General features: G+C 30.4%; 1 protein-coding gene across 4 annotated transcripts in view; it reads left to right on the top strand.

The window, feature by feature from the left end:
• Positions 1–27794, top strand: part of LOC107443971 (myocardin-related transcription factor A) — a 267460-nt gene that overhangs the window by 192561 nt on the left and 47105 nt on the right. Inside the window, exon 1 of one of the 4 annotated variants that reach the window (XM_043038901.2) lies at positions 10414–11857. The exons of the other annotated variants lie outside the window; for them this stretch is intronic. Within the exon in view, the coding sequence (XP_042894835.1) occupies positions 11776–11857 (82 nt within the window). The 5' untranslated portion in view covers positions 10414–11775. Of the gene's footprint in view, positions 1–10413; positions 11858–27794 lie in introns of those variants that run through there. 4 annotated transcript variants of the gene reach the window in all.

Here is a 27794-nt window from a genome sequence, read left to right as displayed (position 1 = left end):
ATTTTCCGGGAAGCAACCACACAAAAACAAAATCTCTTGGAACAGAATCTTTTATGTACACAATTTCTCGTGAGGGACAAAATCTTATTTCACCAAATTCTGACGGGGTACCCAGCCTCACTTTCGATTGGCAGAATGCGTATAAGAAATCTCACTGAACACAATTTCACATAGACAAAACATCGCAGAATAGGACTTCAGATATTCAAAATTTCCCATGGTATAAAAATATCGCATTACAAAACGTAGAATCGGCATAATCTCACGTAGTCCAAATATCGCGGAACATAACTTTGCAAAATTTCGCAGAATAGAACCTCGACTTAGTAGAATTTCACTTTATCGAAATTTCGAGACGCAGAATCTCGGATCTACATAGTCCCGCAGTGGACTGATCGTTAAGACACGGTTCCCAGCAGATCACCGAAGTCAAGCATCATTGGCTGCGGTCAGTATGCTGGTGGGTGACCACTTGGATCAGTCTGCGTAGGTACCGAGGGTGTGCGGTATTGGTCCTCGTTAAACTGTTCTACCGTAAAGTGCTCGACTTCTCGTGCAAGTCGTCGGGCTTCCGAAGAGGGGGTGCCATCCCCTCTGTAGAGGATCAAAATTGTGATGGCATGTCTTTGGATCATCCTTAGGGATGTTTCCCAGACCGTCACCAATAGCCCATTGTGCAGCTCTAGTGCGACGTGTATTAACTACAACAACTTGGATCGACAGAACACCGCATGGCAAAACATCGCAGAATGAAATCTCAGCTAGACAGACTCTTACGTGGGCAAAGTTTTACGGAACAGTCTTGGATAGACAGAATTTCGCATGGTCAAAACAAAATGTCATGAGGAAGAACCTCAGATCTACCGAACAGAGCATACAATACTTTGCAGAATAGAACCTCAGCTAGACAGACTCTTCGGAGATCAAAATTTCACGCGTATGGGCAAAACATCGCAGAAAAAAATCTCAGCTAGATAGACTCTTACGTGGTCAAAGTTTTACGGAACAGTCTTGGATAGACAGAATTTCGCATGGTCAAAACAAAATGTCATGGGGAAGAACCTCAGATCTGCAGAACAGAGCAAATACAAAACATCGCAGAACAAAGCCTCGTTTAGACAGACTCTCACATGATCAAATTTTGACGGTACAAGGTCTTATAGACAAAATTTTGCTTGATCAAATTGTCGTGGAGCAGATTCTCGGATCTACAGAACAGAGCATGGACAAAGCATCGAAGAATAGAACCGCGTCTTGACAGACTCTCACGTGGTCTTAAGTCTGTCCAAGGCTTAAGTCACGTGGAACAAAGCCTTGGACAGACAGAATCAAGCACTCTTACTCTGAACCTCAGATCAACAGAACCTCACGTGGTCGAAATCTGGAGCAACAGAACCTCAGATTTGCGAGTGGACAAAAACACCGTTTAGACAAGTTCACACATCTCGCCATGTCAACATCGTGATTCTGTCATGCAAATTTTTCCTAAGAAAGTGGGTGATCTGCTATTGTTTGACACTCTTTAATGGTGAATATCCACTCTTGAAGAAAAGTAGAATTGAAAATATCCCTTTTTCGTCCCGAAGTTAATCAGAGCGAAAACAAACTCTTTTCATTCACGGCGGATGAGGAGAGAAACAATGTCATCCTTTTTACTCTTCTTTTATTTATAGCCTCCCCACACACTCTTTTGTTTTTTTTATTTGCTTTTATAACTTCTGTACTTTATCTTTTGTTGGAAAACTGGTAATGAACGAGGTCTTACAGAAATAAAGTACTAAAGCCCCCCTCTCTCTTTTTCTTTTAATAATTTTACACTTATTTGATGATTTGTTTTTACTTATAATCGCAATCTGAATCTTGTAGATTCACGCACCATCATAAACTCTCATTTTTTATTACCTGAAAATGAAGAAGACACGTATTATTATTTCGGAACTGAATAGCGCTGTTATTACTTTCGTTTTTTAAACATTCTTTGGTAAACGTATAATTTAAAACAAATGATGCAGTTTGTATATATCCTAATGTAAAATTTCGATGACAATATTGAAGAGCTAAGTTGATAAAGTGCTTAAATAACATTTTAGTGCGTTTAAGTTCATTAGCTTTAATACGATCACTAGAGGAAAAAATATGTCTTGCTTATGTTTCTTATCATTAAACTTCCAATCGTCGTCCCTAACAGTCATTTAAGTTATTTACACCTTCTCTCGCACTCTTAAAGTTTAAATGTGCTTCCAAATGACAGCTTTTTCTAACGTTCTTCGTCGACTGAAGCTAAGTGCACTTGAAGCCTTCATTCACTCCAAAAATAAGGACTGTCACTCACTATCTTCATCCTCAAATGTATTTGAATTTAGAATACGTATAAAAATTAATGAATATTGTATTGATAGTTAAATATGACTTTTTTCGAAATATCTCATTTTATTTTTCAAAAATGTCACTTAAGTTCATTCAGTGACTCGTCTTTTCTATGTTGACATTTTGAAACAAATAATGTTGTACAGTGCGAAAAAAACGGATCCCCTTGAATAACTTTTGAGCTAATGATAGGATCTTCACCTTCTAGGACTCAATCTTAATGGCTCGAGGGGGTGACCTCAAATATGTCAATTAATAAGTACAGACTATATTTTAAGTTACGAAATCTAATACAAAAACGTACTTTCTCTGAATAAACATACCTTCTTTGCGACCAATTCGAATTTCTAATCCCCGAAATATAAGGGGTATCCGCAATCTGCGAAATAGGGTCCCAATAGTTTGGTCAGGAAAGCAATCCAAAGTTTTGACCCCTTAATGTTAATTTTACCTTTTTGAATATTTCACTATATTTCGAGAATTTTTTAAGCGAATTGAAAAATTTTTGCACACAATTATTAAATTCGTTTATCCAAAGATAATTCTACGTAAGAAATAACTTTTAGTAAAGATTTATTATTATTTTATTTATGAATAGTTAAGAAAATTTTGAATAGTAATATATACAATTATTTAAACTATTTTAAAGAATGCAATTTTACATGGGAACATACAAAATTTGATCAAAATCGGTGGAATAGTTCCTGAGAATTTGAATTTCAAAAAAAGTCAGGTATTTACAATTTGATTTCTGAGGAGCTGATTTCGCTCAATTTTTATATTTTACCATGTAAAATTACATACTTTAAAATTATGTAAAATTTGTATAGTAACTTTATATCATATACATAGCTTTATATCATATTATAGTTAAAATTGGAAGAATTTCTTTTATCCCTCTTTAGCTTTTTATAATATTAAAAATTTATATATATATATATATATATATATATATACCGAAGAGCCATTACATTATGACCACCCTGCTAATAACATGTAGGACCACCTTTAGCCCTCAAAACAGCTAGAACCCGCCGTGGCATTGATTCCACAAGGTGCCGATAGGTAGTCTGAGGTGTCTGGTACCAAGCGCTCATCAACTGTTCCTGCAATTCCCTCACATTGCGAGGGGGTAGCTTGGCAGCACGAACTTGGTTTTCCAAGCAGGAACACAAATGCTCTATTGGATTAGGGTCAGGTAAATTTGGGGGCCAAGACATGACTTGAAAGTCACTGGAATGTTCCTCGAACCATTCCATGACGATTCGAACCTTATGTCATGGTGCATTATCCTGTTGGTAAACACCATCCCCCACTGGAAAAACTGTTGCCATGAATGGGTGAACCTGGTCTGCAACTATGTTCAAGTAGCTTACAGACGTCAGGGATTGTTCTATGAGGATTATGGGTCCTAATGTGCCCCATGAAAACATTGTTCCTGGGCGAGAAACCATGAAAATCTGGGCGAGCCCATTGTTATAGATGGAGGGTGGTCATAATGTAACGGCTCTTCGGTGTATATATATATATATATAACACAGATGTAATGATGACTTATATCTGACAACATCTAATGTCTTTCAACCTCTAATTTTTTTCATTACATTGATTTTATTTTTTCCTTTATTAAACACCAAATCAAGTGAGAGCTTATAAAATGAAGGTCCAACGAGAGATAAATTTTTTACTGCAATGGATAAGTTGTCATTATTTAAGGTAAAAAAATGACACAATTTACACTGAAAGTGCTTAATACTGTAATAACTTTCAAATTAATTAGAATTTCGAGAGAAAAAACTCTCGTTAAGTTTATAAATTTTCAGCACGTCAAATTTTAATTCTGTAATAGCATTTCTAGGGACTACGGAGTGATCAACATGGTATTTTTTACTACAAGTTTAACAGTTCTTAAATTCTCTAGGTAGTTTTCGAATGTATATTTATTCCATTGTATTCTCTGGACATTTTTTCTCCACATCCTCCTAATTTCAATTTTCTAAATTTTATAATTTTTTTCACAAGAAATTAAAATGTCGCATGAAGTTTAATCACAGAGATTGTGCGAATTCACTTTATTTTGTTGTTATTTTAAAACAGCACCCACATAAAATAAGTTACTTTAACTCATTAGAAATAAATCAGTAATGGTAAAAACTTTTTCATTTTAAAGACACAGCATAAAACCTCCTTTTTTTCTGGCACTATGCCTTTCGAATGAGTGTTTTGAAGGTCAATTTTTTTCTCTTTTTTTGCATCGCTTCTTAACGGGGGAAATGTTCACTTTTATTTTTATTTGTTTGTTCCCAAATGTTTTATTTTAGATAGGGTGTGTGACTGCCGGGTTGAAAGACGAAGAGTTGATGTTGAATAGAACGGTGTTTTACCTCTGCACGCTATAAGAAAAAAAAAACAGTCTTGCCCCCTCTCCCAAAAAGTTCTAAAAAGAAAAATGAGATTATTAGAGGAGGGGTAATGTGGAACACTATTTACTTTAAGGGATGAAAAAACTTGTCTTTTCAAAAAATGACTGAGTTTAAATGATCCGTAGTAGAATCTATGTCTTATAAATCGCCTAACGCAGTGTTCCCCAACCCCGGTCCGCGGACCGGTACCGGTCCGTGGATTAAATGATACCGGGCAGCCCATTTCATTGAAACTGAATTTAAATTCCTAGGTGTATACCCCAAATTAAAAATATTTGCGTTCCATTAAAATTTTATTTATTTAAAAAAAAGGGGGGGGGCTCCGAAGATAGTGACGTAAATTTTTCAATGTTTTAAAAAGTAAAATAAAAAAAAGAAAAGAAAACCACCACAACTATTTTCTTTTTCAAATAGATTTAATTTAAAAAAAATCAATCATCATAACTGTAAATATCATAAATAAAACACGAAAGCGAGGAGCGAAATATACATTGGAACTAATGAAGAACTTCGTCTTCTCTCTCTCTAATTGATTTAACGTTCTAGTAAGTTAAAATGTTAAATCACTTTATATGTATTTTTTGGTGTAACTGTATTTTATTTTAAAGGCATGTTTAAATACAATTGAATTAAAATTAATAATTAAAAATAACCCAAACTATAAACAATCAACGCCCCCCCCCCCATCCAGCAGGCCGTGGCAAAAATATCAAACATTGACAGGTCCGCGGAAATAAAAAGGTTGGGAAACACTGGCTTAACGTGTTCCGAAAGCGATTGAAATTTCCTTTTCTGGTGTTGGCAAAAAAAGAACTCAAACTATGAACCGGACAGAACTGAAATATTTAAAGTGAACTGTTCGTACAAACCATAAATATGTGAACTAACTTTGCTGTATTTTTTGTTTTAATAAAGGTTATCCATTTAAACAGATTGTATAATAATTTAGAGCTATATTTTATTGTTTATAATCCTGGATAATTGGGACAGAAAGGGAATCGTTTTGTGCAAAAGATAAAAAAAAAAATCGAAGGAGATGAATCAAAAATACAACCGGAAAAAAAAATATTGGTAATAAAAATAGGTCTTCCTTTGGCGAGATTTTTTAATTCTGTTGTCTCCAAATACCAAAATATACAGTTGTACATCTTGGTACAATGAATGACATTACTCATCAGTTTAATCAATATTAACATTCATTGATTTACATATTCTTTAATTCTGTTGTCTCCATATACCAAAATATACAGTTGTACATCTTGGTACAATGAATGACAATACTCATCAATTTAATCTATATTAACATTCATTGATTTACATAGACGTGAAATTGATTGACATATTCTTTAATTCTGTTGTCTCCAAATACCAAAATATACAGTTGTACATCTTGGTAGAATGAATGACATTACTCATCAGTTTAATCTATATTAACATTCATTGATTTACATAGACGTGAAATTGATTGACATATTCTTTAATTCTGTTGTCTCCAAGTACCAAAATATACAATTGGGTAAATTTTAGAAATAGCCAATTAATATGATACTTACAACAAATGACGTTACTCGTCGATTTAATATAAATTATTAATAATCAATAATTTACTGAGGCGTATCATTTGTTTACATATTCTTTAATTCTGTTGTCTCCAAATACGAAAATATGCAATTAGGTAAGATTCAGAAAAAAACAATCATTATGCTACTTACAACAAATGACGTTACTCGTCGATTTAATATAAATTATTAACAATCAATGATTTACAGAGGCGTATCATTTGTTTACATATTGCAAATTTCAAATTTGTTTATATATTGCATGTTGCAAATTTCTCCCAATACTTGATCCAGGAGTTCCCTTTTCTTCTGGAGATTGGGTACAAAATTACAAGGCTACGTAGTTGAACATTAGTAGTCGTAAACCCAAAATTGGGTCGGCTTTTCAACGACGGCTGTAAAATAAAATAAAACAACAGAGATCACATATTAATATACTATTTTTGTATTATCAAATCTTGCATTATGGAGATTAGTTGTTTCAAAAACTTAAATTTATCTCTTTATGCAGTCAATTTTAAATTATTTTAATCCAATTAACAATTGAATAATCACAACATTTTTAAAATACTGACCTAAGGGTTCCTTCACAAACCAATATATTTTTAAATGACACTGATTAGTGACACTTATATCAAAAAATTATATTCTGATTTTAAAAAAAAAACTAATTTACAATTTTAAACAATATATCACATTTTCAAATAGGCTCTTCATAAGAATTGATTACATTTCTGTGTTCAAAAACTATTTCGAACATAAAAATAATTAGTTAAATATTTTATTTGATATATAATTATTTTGAATTGTGTTTTTTTTTCTCATTAAATTTTAATGTGTAGTTTCAAAAAAATATTTATGAAGTTTTAAATGACTGCTCAAAGTTCAGCTTTTTTTTACCCCAAAATTTCTGTGGCATGTCTCAGTTATAACATACTAATCAACCACCAAGGTATATAACCTCAGTTTTCTTTCATTATAAATCAGAATTCCACAATACTTGATTATGTTTATCATTTTATTAACATTGAGTAAGTAATGGGTAATAACATTTAGATTTAACGTGGTATAATCGTGTTCGATTCTCGTGTCATTGAACATTTCACTTTCAAACTTTATTGCATTGAAACCAAAACTTATATGGGCTTTTGCGAGATAAAATGTATTTTTCCAAAAAAAAATTTTTTTTTAACGTACTTACTCATTTTCCTAATTTATAATCTGAGAATATAAAAGAGAACACGTGCATAGAATCCTGACCTACAGCATTTTGGATCTATGAATTTTTCTGATCATAATTGATTATTATTCGCAATTGTTCCTTATTTTTCTTGTTGTTGTTGTGGGAGACCTGTCAGTAAGGGCCTTTGCCCATTCATTTTAAAATGTTACGTTAAGGTGGAATGCATTATGGTATTCAATATAGTTTTGTTCGTGTAAAAAACTATCCAACTTTGATTAGTATTCTAGTAATTTTTTATGTAGTAAAATATCAGATTCATCTTAAATTGCTGATTTATGGGTTGGTTTGAAAATAATTGAAATTTTTTGAAAAAATGACGTCACTGCAGCAGAAGAAGGATCCTATTGGTCATAAAAAAATTTCTTCGGTAGATTTTCATATTCAAATAATTTATTGAAATTGCCATAGTGCTCTTTATCGAAGAAATGTTCATTAATTTTTGAAAAATGGTGATGGAAGAAATCAATTTTTTTGGTCTTTATTGATATTTATGCTTAAAATCTTTTGGTACATTACTGTGAAACCTAGTTCGTGTATCAAAATAACACATACATGTAATATAATTATTATATAATGCAATGTAATTACTATAATTATGTACTTTTAAAAAAAGTGGTTTCAGTTGCAAGGAAAAATCATTCCTAGATAAAAATATAATTGAAGATCGCGCAGCATTTCTTACAGATACATTGCTTATGTCTTTTTATAAGTAAATCTTGTACCTAAATATTATTGGTCACCGTGAAGCCCTACGGAGAGCACCAGTCTGGACAATAATAATCCAAAGCGTGTTGCATCTCGCAGTAGACTGATCGTAAAGTCACAGATCCCAGAAGAACACCGAAGTCAAGCATCACTGACTGCGGTCAGTAAGGGGTGGGTGACCATTTTGATCAGTCTGCGTAGGGACCGAGGGTGTGCTGTATCGGTCCTCGTTAAACTGTTCTACCGCAAAAGTGCTCTACTTCGCAAGCAGGTCGTCGGGCTAAAAAAGCTGGGGAACCATCCCCTCTGCAGAGGATCAAAATTGTCTTCGGATCATCCTCAGGGATGTTTCCAGACAATCGCCAATAGTTCATAGTGCAGCTCTAGTGCGACGTAAACAAAGTACCCACCCACCAAAACGTGTTGCAGAATGTTGAAAATATTTTTCATCACTAAACATGGCAAGCAACGCAATTGATTTGCAATTCTGAAGAAGAAAGGGCTTACGTGAGAATTCTTTTAAATCTGCCAGGAAACATACTGATAATTATTTTGAATATGTCTGTATTTTTTTATTAAAATTTAAATATTTGTTTTCAATTTAAATGAAGAATTAGTTAATTTGGATACCCTTTAATATTTTTTTCAAAACTTTTTTGTTTTTGTCCACACTAGCTCCATACCGAGGGGCTAGTGTACCAATTATTTAATCTCAGTGGCGTACATAGAATTAGATACACCCTCTGAAAGATTTATAAATGCATTCAATTTTACACATTTTAAGAGATTTTAAAAAATTCTCTTAATGTGGCATACTAGAAGTTATACTTCTAAAACATGTAATAAGCTTATTCATTAAAAAAGTAATATCTTCTATTCTTAAAAACGAACAAAAATAGTCTAAAGTCAAACATGCAAAATAATTAAAAACTTACTTTTCCACCCAAAAAAAAACTGTTAAGTGCTTCTTAATTTGCATATAAACAATCTAGTGTTTTGTCTTCTAACTACTTATGAAAGTGTAACACAGTTTTGCCAATCTGCCAACATTTACAGAGAATTTTGAGTGATAAATAACAGAAATATTCCATTTGCATACACTAGTCCCATATCTGTCAGCCCTTTCTTTCCTATATAATAGCTGTGGTACAAAAGCATAAATGCTCAAGAAATAAATAACTAAAATTAAAGTTGAAGTCGCGAAAAAAAAGCATTTTTTCAGGAGATATTTATTGTTTTTCTAGTGGTATTTAAAATAAATTTGAAACTTTATGACGTATATTATAATAAAATTCCATTATTTAAAAAAAATGACATTGTCACTAGTTCTGAAAAAGTGACGAATTATGACATTCATGTGTCATTTTTCGATGTATAATCATAGTCTTCAAAATCCTCGTAATATCCTTCAGATAAAATCCTTTCTTTTATCTGAAGGATATTTGATTTTACACATTAATTTAGCATATAAAATTTCTTTATTTGAACAGAGAAGTCTGATATTTTAAGGAGGGACCTGTTATTTATATTTAGCCATTCATATTAGCGGTTTAGCCATTTCTGGCTCTTGCGCCCGAAAATACTAACTAACAAAAATAAAGATAAAAGTAGATAGAAACATCTAGGAGAAAAATATAGATATGTTTAAAGATATATTTAGAGATGTTTAGGTATAGATAGTTTTACTTATTTTTATGTCCGTTTTTTTTTCCGCTGAAATGACTAAAAATACAAACAAAAACACAGTAGCTGTGTGTAAAAAATGTAAGAGTCAGCATCATAGATTCGAGAATCAGCTGTCCAAAAGTCTTATCTAGCCAAAATCCATGTCTATTAAAATCTATACAACTCTACATCTACCTCTTGTCTAAACATTTGAGTTATCAAAGTTTAATAATTGGCTCAAAATTCCGTTTATCCGCCACAATGAAAAGTTTGAGAAGGGGAAAAAAAACTCGCAAATGTTGTATTAAAAAAAAATCCCCGAGTCCCATAAGATGAATCAGAGAAAGAAAGAAAGCCACAATCTCTAATGGATGGATCGCCAGGTCTGGATCTATTTCTGGATCATTCTCCGATCCTCTCTCTGAATCAGATGCTACACTACCTCTTCCCTGAAGCAATTCCAGACGATGAGATGAGGATGCTGGAGAGGAGATCTCCTCTCCCTGCTCCTTAAGCTTCTATTCCATTCCCCTTGTGTTCCACATTCTTGCAGATGCTCAATGGTGAAACATACACACACTTTGTCTTTTGTTGTTCTGCTCATCCACGTGTTTCTATCACCAGCGATCGACCAACGAGTGTGATTCACCGATTTAGAGTTCGAATCAGTGTTGATTTTTAGAGAGATTTGTGCCGTACCAATCATACATGAAAATATTAACTCCAAACAACAGTTTTACTTCCTTCATTGTATTTCTAAATAAGAAATATTTATCAATTTAGAGTTTGGATCGGTGTCGTTCTTAGAAAGATTTGTATCGTGCAATTCAAAACTCATAATTCATCAACTTGTACACGCTTGATTGTATTTCTAAACAAGAGACATTTATCAATTTAGTGATTGAATTAGTGTCATTCTTAGAATACTTTGTGTTTTGTGCCAACCACTAATTCTACATTAAAGAGCTCCGATCTATAGCTAATCAACTTGTACAGGCTTGATTGTATTCCTGAATAAGCTCTTTTTGTCCATTTAGAGTTTGGATCAATATCATAAGTTTTATGTTCTTTGCTACATGAAACATATGAAATATAAACTTTAATTCATCAAAGTAACTAGTTTGTGTTTGATTGCATTTCGGAACAAGCAACGTTTGACTACACAGTACTGCGTCTAAACAATAATTTTGTTTCACTTATTTCATCCCTCCCCGCCAATCACTAAGAAATAATCCGAGATCGCTTCTATAGTTTTAAAAGTTCTCAATAATACTTGGTAGTTGTTTTTAATTTAAAGAATGTATGAATGTTTATATCTATGAAGCTTTGTTTACGGCTATTTTAATTTCATCGCAATTTTGACAATTACGAAAAAAAAAAGTCAACCTAACCGCAGTGAATGGAATTTCTGTCATTTGTTTTGACAATTTAAAAAGAAACCTGATAATTTTGTTTGACGGAAACGGAAGTGGTACTGGACTATATGGAAGACACAACTCAATTCAAACAGCCGATGGTGGTCTTCAAAACGTGGTTTTGTGTTTTGTGATTAACTTATGTTACAATGATCTTACCTGTTAGGCGTGGAATCTATTTTTTATTATGTGTTGCGATCATATTTTTTGTTCTATCACTCTAATTTTACCGTCTTTTTACTGTGAAATATCGTCTTGATCATGTTCAGAATCATGTCGTAAAAAAAACGTTGTAAACATTCCCATTAAGTGGACCAAAATTCGAATATCGGACCTTTACTTTTTGGTTTTTTTCATTCACAACTTTATCTGTGACTTATTGATGACTAAACCATCTAATGCGAGATTGTGACTTGTCGGCCATGTTGGACTGTGAAGACGGCGAAAAAGAAGTGAACTCCAATTGCAAACATTGCGAAGGTGGGATTTAAATTCTTTTTTGCACAATATTCTTACTATATTTATTCTATTTATATCATATGTTGTAAAACCAGCCTAGTGGTTTTAAGAAATTTTACACACAAGAAAAAAAAAAGTTAACATAAAAAATAATTTGAAATATGAATTTATTTTAATATTTTTGATATTTTTCAAAAAGAAAAACCACTCTTTATTTTTGTTACAATTTTTTATGAACATTTTGTTCCCATTTTTGGATACAAAACACCCTAGGGCGCAGTGCGGAAAATATTTGGCACCGCGTTTTCGCATTATTGTTCAATTTCATATTATAATTCTGTGTTAATCGAAATATAAATTTAAGGAAACAAGTTTCATAAATAATTATTTAATCTTTTCTTAAATTTAAGCAAAATAGAAAAAAAAGATACTGCCATAGAAGGAAATCAAAAGTTTTAGAAACTAAAGGAAAAATTAATAATAAAAATAAATACATTTTCGAACTTTAAAAAGTGATGATTGTAAACAATTAATATTTTTATCATTTTCTCGTTTTAATAAAATAAATTTACAAAATGTTACGTTCAATATTTCTTACAAAAGAATTGCTTTGTACATTTTTTTTTTGCAGAATGCAATTTTATGCAGATACTTAAATGCAGATTTTTATGCAATTATATAAACAGCATTCCATCATGATTGTTTATAATATTTATACTTTTAATTTTATTATCAAAACTGAAATCAAGAATCTACGGATCACCGATTGAAATTTAAGTTAAGAAAAAAACATTATTCAAATCTAACTATTGATGCATGCAAAACGAGTCAAATCCGAATCGAATTCTGTTTGAATCGTCTGTGGAAATAAATAGAAATTTAAAGCGATTTTTAGAAATTTCAATCAAACTGGTTTTTATATTTTCAGCATCGCTTTCTTAACTTGTGACTCATAAGTTTCTCATAGCAAATTTTTCTTTTCCTCGATTAAATATTTATTTGCAACCCCCTTTCTGAAAATACATTCTTGAATTCATTTTTGCCAAGGATTACAAAGAAAATCTATTAAGGAGGGGGGGGCTGGCATATATATATATATATTCACGCTACGTTAAAATTAGTTCTATGTCTCTTTAAACTTAAAACTTTCTAAGTTTTGAAAAATCACTAGTATTGAACCAAAATGTTTTATTAGTTGAGTTTTAATTCACAAAAAAATTATATTAAATAACTTTGTTCCGAACAAAAAATCTTCTAACAAAAATATAACATTGTTTAGAGCTGAGTTTCGATAACAATAGTTATAAGAAATCGAGAATAATTATTGCAAAATTAGAATTATAAAAATTTCTATAACAATAATTATGATCTTTATAATTATTATTATAATTATAAAAATCATATTTGTATTAATTTTTTACAATCTTATAAACGAAACAATAGCTGTCCGAAACAATTGCATACCAATAACAATCCGTCGATTTGACCTTGGATTTAATTGAAATTTTTAAGCTCTAAATTATTTTAAAACTAGATAGCCCTGTCCTCGGGCTGCTGCCCAAAATGTGCTAGCTTTCTCAAGCCTTGAAACTGCTTTCGCAATTACTTGAGAAATTCTTCAAAATGAGAGTTCTCTTTAACAGCTGGTTGAATATTTATATATTTTAATCTAGATTTGTACGTCTTAGCCTTGTGCGTTACTCCTTTTTTTAAAGAAGTAACAAAAAATACAGAACAAATGCATCCTACGAAACTTTTGAGTTACAAACATTTTATTCATTTTTTATCCATTACAATGCTAGTTGCAAATTGACATTATACATAATAACATAAAGACAATAACATAATTTTTTCATAAATAATTTGTAGACTTTCCCTATGTACACAATTATAATGTTCACTATTTGGAGACAACAGATTTAGGTCCTTTCTTCGAACATAAATTCGTAGAATGTACAGTGCTCAAAGTAAAAAACNCGATATTTTTGTTTTGCACACAACTATAAATATTATATCCTACGATAACAAAATATAAATTTTTATTATATAAATATGACTTATTTATTGTTTTTCATTATTTTATTTAATAATGGTCGAAACAATTTTGATTTTTTAGGTGTACAATTTTTTTACATCATTTTAAAGAATGTAATTTTAATGGAGAAAAATACAAAATTTGAACGAAATCGGTATAGTTCCTGAGAAATCCCGTATTTTTAAATTTTGATTTCTCAGAAACTATTTGACCAATTTCGCTCAAAATTTGTAGTTCACTTTTCATCCTTTAAAAAAATGTATACCTTCAAATTCTTTCAAAATTCTTTCGACTATAATGTAAAAAAAATAAAAATCAATAAATATTTACTTAAAGTTATATTTCGAATGGAATTACCTTTGGATAAATGAATTTTATAATCGTGTGCAAAAATTTTTCAATTCGCTTAAGTTTACGAGAAATGGCGAAATGTGAAATTAATATTAAGGGTTCTTAGCTTTGGATCGTTCTCCTGACCAAATTATTGGGTCCATATATCAAAGATTGCGGCTACCCCTATATTTTAAGAGTCAGATATCCAAATACGTCGAAAAGGAGGTATGTTTATTCAGAGAAAGTACGTTTTTGTGCCTGATTTCTTATTTTGAAATATCGTCTACACTAATTACGTAGCATATTTCAGGTTACCTCCTCAAACGTTAAAGATTAAGTCCCTGAATATGAAAATCCGATCATTAGATCAAAAGTTATTCAGTGGGGTCCGTTTTTTTATTTTGCGCATTGTACAAAAACCAGAAAAAAGGCTGAGAGACTACAAAATAATATAGGTATAATTGGCAAAATAATTTAGGGTTAAATTAATTTAGGGATGGAAAAATTAGGATTACTTTGGAAAATTTTTTCAAGACAATGAAATAACTAAAGCAACAGAAAAAGTCTTTTATCACTTAAAAAAAACTAGTAAACAAGTAAACAGAAAAAATTTTATTTTTCAGATTGCTTTCAATTTTTACTTTCTTACTACATTTTAATAATTTTAAGTTTAATATTTAATACATAAAAGGTGAGTAGATGAAGGTTTTAAGGGATATTTACGTTAAGCACAGTATATTTAAAGTTTTTATGTTGGTAATAAAATTAAATCTGCATTTTTTTATTTTATTTCTTGCTTGCCAAAAGAGAATCGTCGACAAATGAACCTTCACCCACTCCTAAAACATTTAATGATTGCCTCTTATTACCTTTATCCACTGAAATGATTCCCCTCATCAATGTAATGATTTGTAACAGAAATTGACAAAAGAATGTTGGAACCTTTTCCCCTTCAAATGGCATTTTTATAGTATTTATAATTTTTACTAGCAATTTTAATAAAAAATTGAACCATTTTTAAATTTCAATTAACTAATAGGTTGTTGTAAAATTTTAAATTCGCATAAAATTACATCGCTGATTTATAATTGGTATTCTTTCATTTTTATATATTGCTTACTCTGTACCATTATTATATTTTTATAACTATATTTTTAATTAATTACGATGTGGAGTTTAATTAGCATACATCCATTTTCTTATTCAATAAACGTCTTTCTTTTAAGTAATTATAAGATAGTCTTCTATAGTTATAAGCTTAGTATTTAATTTGTTTGGGCAATTCAATTAACATTTATACTATTAATTATGTGATGAATATTTTTCAGTCAACCAAGACAAACAATTCTCTTCTATAGATTATGATTGATATTTAATTTAATTAATTATGATATACAGTTTCATTACATATTATCCACTTTCCTGTTCCATAAACATCTTCCTTTTAAATAATTATAACATAGTTTTCAATCGATATAAGCTTAGCATTTAATATTAAATAATCATAACGTGCATTTAAGTTTACATTTATAATATTTTCTATTTTCCTTTCAATAAGATGAAAGAGAGATGGTTCTCAATAGTTATATGATTCATATTTAATTTAATTAATTACGATATACAATTTTCTTAGCTATTATCCAGTTTTCTATTAACCTCTTCCATTCTTATAAATCAGTGGTTACCAACTGACGGCCTTTTTTTGTGGCCCGCGAACTAAAATATATAAGTTGTTGTTTTTTTGTGGACAATTTTCGTAAAAAATCTATATGGGTTTTAAATACTTTCGTTTAAAAAAACATAATTTCTTCGTTTCTGTGAAATTTATCATACCAACGATGCAAAAAAAAAAATTTTCTCAGGTTTTGCATCCAAGAAAATATTTATTCAAATACANAAAAAACGTCTTCCTTTTGAGTAATTATACGATAGTCTTCTATAGATGTAAGCTTAGTATTTAATTTGTTTGGGCAATTCAATTAACATTTATACTATTAATTATTCGATGAATATTTTTCATTCAACCAAGACAAACAATTCTCTTCTATAGATTATGATTGATATTTAGTTTAATTAATTGTGATATGCAGTTTCATTTCATATTATCCACTTTCCTGTTCCATAAACATCTTCCTTTTAAATAATTATAACGTAGTTTTCAATCGATGTAAGTTTAGCATTTAATTTTAAATAATCATAAGGTGCATTTAAGTTTACATTTGTAATATTTTCTATTCTCCTTTCAATAAGATAAAAGAGAGATGATTTATATTTAATTTAAATTAAATATAAACTATTATTCATATTTAATTTAAATTATGACATACAATTTCCTTAGATAATACCCAGTTTTCTATTAACCTCTTCCATTCCTATAAATATACGATAGTCTTCAATAAATATGAAGAAAAGTTTCAGTCGGAAGAGAGCGTTTTGTTTTGGCATGTTGTGTGTGCATTGTTTAAAGTTTTTTCTTCCGGACAAAAACGGAAGTAAATTATTAGTATATTATAAATATACTGAGGAGCATTATTATAGAAGTGAGTGTGCCAAGGGCAAAAAGGGGAAAGAAGATGACTGCTTAACGTCATGTTGCACTCAGCCGCTCTGACGCCGGACAGCTGGCCACATAACGTCAGCATCCTAAATCCTAACATCCTTTGAAAGGGACTCAATCCAAATGAAAACAGGATGGAATAAAAACAAACCTAAGTTGCATCATTTTTGATAAACCATTTAAAATAAAAATTAATTCAATACATATTTAAAATATTACCCTTATTTAAATCGCGAATTCGTTTCATTAAGATAGTACTAAATAAAGTTTAAAAAAACGTGGAAAAAAAGCATATATAATGTCCTACTAACAGAAACGGACACTGTTGACCCTACCCCGAATTAGTATTGTTTCGGATCTGAAAAATGTGCTTCATTATAGAACGGAAACGATATGTTTGTTTGTATAAAAAAAAATTTATTGTTATTTTAACTTTATTTTACTTTATTATTATTTTACTTCAACTTAATTTTCCTTTATTATTATTTTACTTTAACTTAATTTTCCTTTATTATTATTTTACTTTAACTTTATTTTACTTTAACTTTATTTTACTTTATTATTATTTTACTTTAACTTTATTTTACTTTATTATTATTTTATTTTAACTTTGTGCTACTATAACTTTATTTAACTTTATTATTGAGCAACATTAACTTAATATTTCTTTTTCACGATATTAAAAAATCGTAAGTGCCGCCAATGTTTTTTTTTTAAACAAAAACTTATTTTTGTTTTAGATAAGTATATAGTATAACATTAGTTGATAATCTTGATTTTGATGTATTTTTCAATCGTTAGGATACGAATCTGAAACAAAGTTATTCTTTTAAAAAAATTAAGTTTCTGTAGATTTTATTGCCATCATATTTTCCAATTTTTCTTATTTACGCTAAAATGAAACTAATAAAATAAGAAGCGGGAAAAAAGCATTTTGCATTTCCATTCTTTATTTATGGTTCGTAACAAAATTGATCAACTCTTCGTCTATATCGAAGGCTTCAATGTGTAGATGGCCCCTTTATGGACAAGAGCAGAAGAATGGAAGATGGCGAGGAGCATCTCTTCATCCCAACCCTATCTTGTCCCTCTCCTCCTCATCTTCTTCGTTTTATGGATGATTATTAGCTTAGTCATGCTTTTCAATGCTTCTCTTAAGAATAAAAAAGATGCTGCACAGCTGTGTACCTGTGTCCTGTTTTATGATGAGAGGGCGAATCAAAACAAAAGGAGACTCTTCTTCAAAAGATGATTACTTAACACCGGGTAACTAAAACTTGAATTGTCGTAACTCAGAAAATAATCATTCCATCACTTATAGACTAAGAACAGAATTATTTTTATCTATCCTTTATTTATGCCGACTTAGCAGGGCTTAAAGGAAAATACGCTCAAAATATCAAATGTAGATAAGCATAAAATATTGCATTTGCAATCTTTGAAGAAATTATTGTGTCTAGGTTGCATCTCGAATCAGTCTGGGTAATATCAAAACTGGCAAAATTCAGTAGTCTATTCGATGAATGTTTTATTTAAGGATAAATCGTTTCTTTTAACGAGACTTGTTTCATTTCACGGTAATATCTCAAATTCTCAAAACTGGCAGAAATCGGTAGTCAATTATTGGAATGTTTATCTACTTTTCTTTTAGAAAGATTCGTTCAATTTTACTAGTATCTCAAACTATTAAAACTGGCAAAAGTCAGTAGTCTATTAGATGAATGTTTTATCTAAGGATAAATCTTTTCTTTTGAACAGATTTGTTCAATTTTAAGGTAATATATCAAATTCTCAAGTTCATTCATTAAGAAATCGTTTAAAATATCGTTATCTTAAAAACTGAAAAAACAATGTCAGTTAAAAAAATTCTTTTAAATATCGTTAACGCAAAAATTACTAAACAAATGTTTAAAAATAACGCTTTAGATAGTGTTATCGTCATAATTGAAAAATTGTTAGTTGAAAAATCGTTTTAAACATTGTCATTGCGATGTATTTCCCACCTTTACTATATGTACATCAGAACTGGATTTATTAACCATCACAGAGTGGATGATAAAGGATGCGTTCTTTCCCTCTCTCTAAAGTGTAAATAAAACAAACTAATTGGAAAAAGGACCTGGAAATTCAAAGCTGTGTTATCTGCAGAGCAAATCTTCTTTTTTTTCCTCACTCCACTGATACACTTGGCACACCTGACATTCTTCATCCACTTCCTGTGTTTGCGAAACATCTCTGTTTGCACGAGACAGAAAGGTATACGATTTTACTACTGGCAAAAGATTCCCGGCTGGGTGGCGACTCCCCACCCTAATAAGTCACCTTCAAAATAAGAGTCATACTTACTAATCCTGATGATTTAAAATACTTCCAAAATGTGAACCGTTTGCAGCAATAAATCCACTCTAAACGATGGTTCATTATATCCAAAATCCTTGAATTCATACAGACGAGGGATGTTTTTTTAAGTAAGGGTCGTTTGAAAATAAAAGCCAATTTTCAATGAAGCAAATTTATTTTTTGATTCTACATACGTTTCTCTTTTTTTTTTTTCAAAATCTGTTGCCAAGTTTGCTTAAACATGTATCACACCTTACACCTAGATATAGAATATCCTCTTTGTGGTAACTTGCCGCATGCTCCGATAGTCAAGAGGTCGCGACCGTTTTCACGTCATCGTTGTACTAGTTGACACCAACATGATGTTTGAAACATCGGAAAAGATAAAAAAAATCACTTAGCGCAAGGTCTGGGCTGTATGGAGGGGTGGTCCAAAACTTCCCAGCCAAAAGAGTGCAATAAAGCTCGGGACTGAGCTGTGGAGAGGACTAGCAAAATTTCCTGTCGGCATGCTTTGAAGTAAGAAGCTTTGTATAATTCACAAATCTGCCGGTGAATGTATGCAGCAGACAGGTTTTTGCCGACTAAAAACGTATCACTGACCTTACCTCATTCGCGGCGTACGGTTTGTTATACTTGAACATGCCAGGACACGACGCAGGCACTCGATGCGACGCACGCGTCACCTATTAGTGTAAGAACAAAACTGCCCTTGCTTAAAAAAACAGCCACATATTGTTGCAGTTGTACTTAGGAAATAGGTGGTTTTAACAGTACATTTGTTTTACATATAACTATCTAAATACGTAGAGATTCTTGTAGCGAATGTGTTCCTATGACGAATATTTTTTTCGAAACATTAAATAACATTCAAAATGTTCTCCATGAAGTGGTAACCTGTAACAACTTCTTTCAGACGTTTATCTTTACAAATTTAGTCATTTTTTAAATTTTTTTGTTGTGTATCGTTTTGATTATTGTCACTTTTGAAAAAAGTTGCACTTATTAAAATTTTTGTGAAACCAATTCGCTCTAAAATATATCTTGGTTTTGACATTTTTCGCATTATTTACAACCGATTTATCTTGGTTTTACATTTTCGCATTTTAATTAAATAGTCATAATTTTGAACTTTAACATGTACCGAAAAAATGTATAACATTCATTTAAATATCTGTAATAAGGTCGTTTTAGTCAATCCCTCATGTACTATTACTGACCAAATCTCTAATGCGGTGTGTTTGATCTGTATACTCCTGTAAAATAAAAAATTTCCATCGACTATAAAAACTCAGAATTTCAATAAAGTGCAATTATTGTTTGACGGTATGTTTCCTTAATATTACCAACGGAATAGCTAAATATTTTAGATTGCGGGGCGTAGGGGAGCTCGCTTCCCGAAACCAGTGACATGCCCACGTTGCACGCTGATTTGCGTAAACAATTAGCTTTCGTTCCCAAAGCTATCTCTTCCTCGCTTTTGAAGCAAGACTGAAAGTAAAACAGCAAAGAAAAAAAAGACTGGTAGCAAAAATATTTCATTTATAGTATATTTTTATGAGAAGTAAAAGGACTATTTTTAATTATAAACTATTCATCACTATTTAATTTATCTTGGGTAAAAAATAAAAAACAGTTCTATATACATGTTACTGTGAATGACTGAAATAGGGTGATAGTCGACTTCCACCGGTGAATGTTGACAATCACATAGTCGCTTTGGTAGTTGTCCGAAATATATACTAGGTCTAGTTAAGTGCCTCTTCCCGGTATGCCCTACATTGATGTTTTTTAAGATCAAGTGCCCAGTATGCATTTAACCGGTACTTCGAACACTGATGTTTCTCCTAATCTATTCTCAGCTGATATTAGAATATCGAATATCTAATATCTTTCTAGTAAGTTTTTCGCAGAATTTATAATAGGGCCATTTGTTTTGACGCGTATGCACCTCGATCCTCGAATTTAATTCCGTAACTTGTGTGAGCTTTTTAAAATTAAATTCCGCGATTTACTATTTAAGTACACACGATATTCAAATATAAGCCAGTATTTGTGAATACCGAAAAAATTAAGGTAAAGCTGGAAAACGTTTTAAAAGTTGTGATTTCGATGGGTATGGTGAATACCTGAAATTTGCTCCCTCCCCTGATGTAAACTTTAGCCCACCACCCCTATCGTGAATTTGTTGGGGAGGAGAAGAAATCAGAAAGAACTTTTATCTAGATAAGTAAGTGCCTTGTTTTTCTGCGTATTTTCTTACGTCGAAACGAATGACACAAAAATTAAGTCAATAAAACGAATAATTTAGAAGTTATAAGGAATTTAGTAAGTATAAAGAATAGAAAGTTCAATTTTTTAATTATATCTAAGTAAGAATCTGAAACTCTTATCTAGACAAGTGATTTATTACTTTTCTATGTATTTTATTTTATAATGGATTGATTTAGAACAAACAAAAATCTATAGGATTAATAGTTTAAATGTTATTAATGTATCCGTTTAAGTCCATCTAATAAGGTAAAAGCTATATTAAGTTATTAAATCCAGTTTTTCTCAGAAGATCTTTTACGAGGTAACTGGCTTTATTTCATTGTGAATTTTTTTTACTACCGATATATTGTGAACAGTAGATTTTAACCCCATTCTAGTGGGTTTTATATCCTCCAATCATCTGCGTTTTTTTTTATTTTCAAATTCTTTAAAAGAGAACACAAATTAATAATTTTGACATTCTTGCAATAAAAAAAAATTTGAGAAAAAAATCCTCCAAGCATTAGAGATTTTTTTGAAATTTGAAAAAAAAGGAAATGAAAAATACGGAAATTTTTTGAAATTCTTCCAATTATTTGCGATTTTTTGAAAGGAAGATTTTTGACTAAACGAAGATTATTATCTCTATGCAGATGTAAACGAGAATTAGTTGTGTGTAAAAAAAAGTAAAAGTTCTTCTAAAGTATTTTTTGAAATTCTTTCAATTATTTGTGATTTTTTTGAAAGGAAGATTTTTGGCTAAAACGAAGATTATTATCTCTATGCAGATGTAAACGAGAATTAGTTGTGTGTAAAAAAAAAGTAAAAGTTCTTCTGAAGTATTTTTTGAAATTCTTCCAATGATTAGCGATTTTTTGAAATTTATGAGAGGAAGATTTTTGACTAAAACGAAGATTATTATCTCTATGCAGACGTAAGCGAGAATTAGTTGTGTGTAAAAAGAAGTAAAAGTTCTTCTAAAGTATTTTTTGAAATTCTTCCAATTACTTGCGATTTTCTTAAAATTTTTTGAAAAGAAGATTTTTGACCAAAACGACGATCATTATCTCTATGCAGACGTAGACGAGAATTAGTTGTGTGTTTAAAAAAAAGTAAAAGTTCTTCTAACTTGCCTGTGATTTGGATCGTGTCCAGAGCTCTGGAAAAATTCAGTTGAGTGATAAATGGAAGCAAAGAGAGGGCTGTCCCTGGCATTGAAATATCTTCCTCCTTTACAGATGTCCTACGATGTCCTACAATGTCGTCTGCTGCATTCTTAATAGTTAAACGTACATTAAAAATACTAACATTTTTTGAAATTCTTCCAATGATCAGCGATTTTTTTTCAATTTTTTGAAAGAAAGATTTTTGATCCAAACGAATATTGCTATGTCCATGCAGATGTGGACGAGAATTCCTCATCTTAACCCTAACGATTAATATCTTTTTCTAAATAATTAATAGTTAATCAATGTTTATGTTTATATATACGTTCATTGCAGATGAAATATATGTTATCGATGTTAATATGAATATTAACACCGATGAATGAATAAACGACGGCATTCTATCGAATTTCTATTCATTGTATAGAATGCCTGGTGTTTTTAATCAAATATGAAGCATACGAATTATTATGTATTTGGCTTATACTCTGTTGCAAGTTTAGAAAAAAACATTATTCTTATGGAGAGAGACTGTTTGCATAAGTGCACGCCAAATGGATGCTAAGCTCCAAGCGCGAACGTATACCAACATTACCAACTCTTGAAACGACGTTGCAAAGCCCTCGGTTTGCTTGCTTTCTTAAATCACGTGAAATGAGGATAATAAAACTTATTGAATAGAAACGATTGGTTTGTTAATAGCAATTAATAAAAGGTATATTTAAAAATCGGAACAAATATACGCCTTTCTGTAAGCATTTAAAGAAACTGATGAAAGAATTTGTTTAGCTGCAGACGATTTTCTTTTAAGGCGAAACAAAAGTTTAAAAAAATCTTTATCTCACATTTGATTTGTTATGGGTATATCAGCGTGAGAAGCGCCATATTTAGTGGTCCAATCAAATCCAATGCTCTTGTAACGTCATATAGTTCTTTCTTTTACAAGAACGAATGTTCTTTTTATTTATCGAAATATGTCGCTAAGTTTAGGATTCCAGTAAGACTATGAAAACGAAACTATAACCCCTTTTTAATAATACTATGATATAAATCGTAAAAAATAGCACGAATTAAATTTATGTCCGAGGAGTTTAACTTTTAAAAGCTTTTATATTGTTTTGAAAGCATATTTATTTAACTTGATAACTTAATAAAATGGAACTATATGCAGTCGCGGATGATTACTTAAATCCTATACCGCAAAAAATCTTTTAGTAACTTGAAATGAAGTATAGTCATTGCAATGAATGTATGTAGGTTCTCCATTAGTCATTCTATAAAATGGTTAAAATAATATGTAATTAAAAGAGCCACCGTTTCTGCCTTAAGATTTTCAAATGATTTTAATTTAAAACAAAATATTTTGAAGGAGCTCTCGTGTTTTCCAGGAACCATTTAAATCTATTATTTTAATTATTTTCTTACTTTATTAAAATCGTCACCTCTGTGATTCTTTATTACTCCGATATTTGAATTTTTATTATCATTGCAATGTATGTTATTAAATAGAATTGAAAAAAATTGGTTGTTTTTAATCATAAAGAATGTGATTTAAATTAATAGATAAAACTGGTTAAAATAATGGGTTCAGTCATTTCTGAGAAAAAAAAGGAGTCAGATAAAAAAAGAAAATCCTCAAACATACCCATTCTTGTAATTCTGATAATGTAACTCCTTTGGACTTTCTGAAGTTTCCATGACATAGAGTTTTTTCCCCCTTTTTTTAAAATTTTAAGTCCAATTAATTTGTTGTTTGAAACAGTTTTGATAATCTGGTTATGGATGAACACATAAATATCTTTAAAAGAATCTTGAATTAGAAATTAATATTTTTTTTTAAATTCCACATGTATATATTATTCATGTGTCTGTCTTAACTTTTTTTAAGAATTTGTTATGAAATACTTGAAAGTTCATGAACCTGTGTGTATGCTAAGTAAAGTTCGTTCTTAATATAGCCTCTGTAATTGAAAAGTGTATTTTCCTTCTTTTTCTAGCCGCATGATTAAGCTTTGTCTAACCCCACCCCTCCCGAAACATATGTCAGGAATAGGAGTTACTAAAAAAATCGTCCATCATTCATTTTCTCTTCTTCTGTACTGAATATGTGTCTCGCAACTTGTCCACACCACCTACTGAACCAAACGTTCTTGCCAAGATTCTTTTTTTTCTTCGATTCTTTTATTTACACCTCAGTCACAAAATGGCACTTTAATTTATGACACCTACCTTAAATAAAACTCGAAAGGAACTTTGAAAGAAAGGTGCAGGTAATATTGACAGTGACAAAATGGCAGTTATTTACGTTAATTTTTAACTACTTTTATACTCAGAGCAAGCAGCTTGGTTGATCTGAGATTCAACTATAGTAATGTCTCTCTACTACGACATTTTTAGTCAGAACGTTAAAAAGCATTCAAACTATTCTCTAAGTAACAAAGTGGCCAAACAAATTTATCGTTTTGGTTTCAGTCATTTTTAAAATTTTTCAGGAGTTAATCTCTCTCAATTTTCGTAATTTTTGTTGAAAGTTGCAGTTGAAATTAGTTGGAACGTTAGAATGTCAGATGAATGTAACTCTCACCAATTTTTTAAAATTGAACGATTAACTGTTAACTGCTATATATTCTACAGATGTAGAAATTTTGAATAGTTTAATGCATAAGGATAAATGCTATGTAGTCCAGTAATTATAGTAAAAACAGGGGGTGTTCCTCCCAAAAAAATTTATATCCGAGATATTTTTTTAGCAGCTTTGTTATGTCATTATAAAATATGCTTCCCCTTATTTAAAAGAAATATGTTTAATTTGAGGGAATTGAATTTCTCTTAGACAGGCTGAGTTTCAAATGTATTTTTTCATGCTGAATTGAATGAAATCAATCGAGAGATGATGGGACTAATAGTTTAGAAATTATAAGGGTTTCATGTACAAAAAGTACAATTTTATATTTACACGTCTGACATAGCTATCTAAACAAGTGAGGCATTTTTTTCTATTTATTTTTTTACGCTTAATCGAAATTAATAAATTTATTGAATCGAGCTAATAGTTCAAAAGTTACAAGTATTTTCTTGCCTAAAATGTACAGTTTTTACTTTGCTATCTAGAAGCTACCTGAAGATATAAGGTACATGTTTCTGATACTTCATTCAGTGATTAAGATATAAGGTACTGAATTGAAAAAGTTTAAATTTGAGTTAATCAATAAGCCATAAGCTAATCTTCATAATAAGTACAATTCAAAAATAGTATTTTTTATACAAAACAGAAAACATAGCAACTTTTAAAATTTTAGCCCTTTTGACTCATTTTTTTGGTTTTATTCGATTAAGCGGAACAAAAATACTTAGGTTACAGTTTTTAAGTTTTTTGTATAGTAATGTATGATGCATAAATAAGTGAAAATACGAAATTGTGCTTTTTGTACATAAAACCTTTATTTCTTCTTAACTATTTATCTTTCCGATACCTATTTTTTCTCATTCAATTTAGCAACAAAAAATACATAGGAAACATTGACTCATTTACTTAGATAACAATATCAGATGCAAGTACAAAATTGTACTTTTTGCATTAAAAAAAATCATTTTATCTTCTAATCTAATAGTTTGATCTTATCTTAATTATCTCATTAAATTCAGCGTAACAAAGTGTAACCGTAACTTTTGAGTCAGAGCTAAAGTGAAAATTTAAACACACTAACTAATTATTATTATTTTTTTTNTTTTTTTTTTTTTTTTTTTTTTTTTTTTTTTTTTTTTTTTTTTTTTTGTAAAATGACATTACTATTTGTTTGCAGCGGTTCAAAAAATGATTGAAACTCATATTTTCATCAGATATAGTGCTTCTTCAGTTATAATTTGAGCACTGTAGCTTGTCGGAAAGAGGTTGAAAAGGGTCTATCTGAAGACTTGAAATTGTTGATTTCTAGAAAATTAGACTCATGCCTTTGAAAAAAAGTTCTTTCTTTTTTTTAACAGTCATAAAACTGAGTTCTAGATAATTATTCATCTTTCATAAAGGAGTGTCTAGGTTGTTTGCTTCTTTACTAATGTTTCAGGCGGTTTAATCTTTTATTCTACACTGTAATTATTCATTTAAAATTATATCAATCGTTTAACTTACTGACCCGCTCATCGCCACCATTTAAGTTGACTTTATGTTTATATTTTCCTACTTTTAATCTCAAGAGATTGTCTGATTCCTTTCAAATTTTTTGCTACTTACCCCCGACACGACCCCATTTTAAAAAGAGATTGAACTCGACACGTGCTTCCTAACAGTAAATTATGTCCGTGCTTCATTGTTGTCAGAAGATGGAAGGTTAATCTGACCCATCTCGGACATTCTCTTATTCTAATCTGTGCTCATAATTTTTCAGAATGACTCAATGTCTTGATAATTATTTTTTAAAAGATGCCATGTTATGAAAAATAATGTTTTAGCTTTTATTCTCTGCTTAAGGGTGTCTAAAAATTGAATAATATTTTCTAGAACATTGTATCACTTTATTCAGTTATAATACTGACTTATCAGCAAAATCTATCAGGAAAAAGGAATATTTTTGTCGTAAAAAAAATTTTAATGCTTTTAAAAAATAATCTTAGCAAATAATTTTAAGTCTAAAGCACCTTTGAAAATTTTTTTTTCATTTTCTAAAGGAAAAGTTTTAAAAAAAATTATAAAATTAAAAGGTTCCTTTTGCCAAGATGAAATAGGAGTTCAGATTTTGAGAAGAATGAACGCTCTCTCAAGTATTTAAGGAATGAGCTTAGGACATTCATTCATAATATTATACAAGTTTTGAATGAAGTATTATAATCATAACAATATTTACTTTTAATGTATTTGAATATATCCTTCAAAATATATACATTAATTGGTAGCATAAGAGAGTTTCTAATATTTTATTATAAATTCTAAAGGTAGCATAATAACACAAGATAAATGTTATCGTTGAATTTTATGATAAAATAAGTGATGACTCGCGATTTTTTAAAGCAATTGAGCAGTCTAATGTCACTTTACCTAATGTACAATATCTAAAGTGTGTATTCAAATTAAATTCATTTTAAATTGGGTAATTAGGAAGCATGGTGTGGATACCGGGTGGTTACAAAACCCCTATCTGCTATTTAATCTAAATTGTGGTAGAGTAAAACGCGCATGCTCCAGAATTATCAAAGAATCATCATTAAAATAAGACCCAGATTGTTCCAAATAGCACATGAGTGTAACTCCAGTTCAACGTTTGAATCCTGATTAATTGC

Source organism: Parasteatoda tepidariorum, chromosome 1 (assembly GCF_043381705.1).
Source record: "Parasteatoda tepidariorum isolate YZ-2023 chromosome 1, CAS_Ptep_4.0, whole genome shotgun sequence".
Taxonomy (NCBI): domain Eukaryota; kingdom Metazoa; phylum Arthropoda; class Arachnida; order Araneae; family Theridiidae; genus Parasteatoda; species Parasteatoda tepidariorum.
This window is presented reverse-complemented; position numbering and strand designations above follow the sequence as displayed.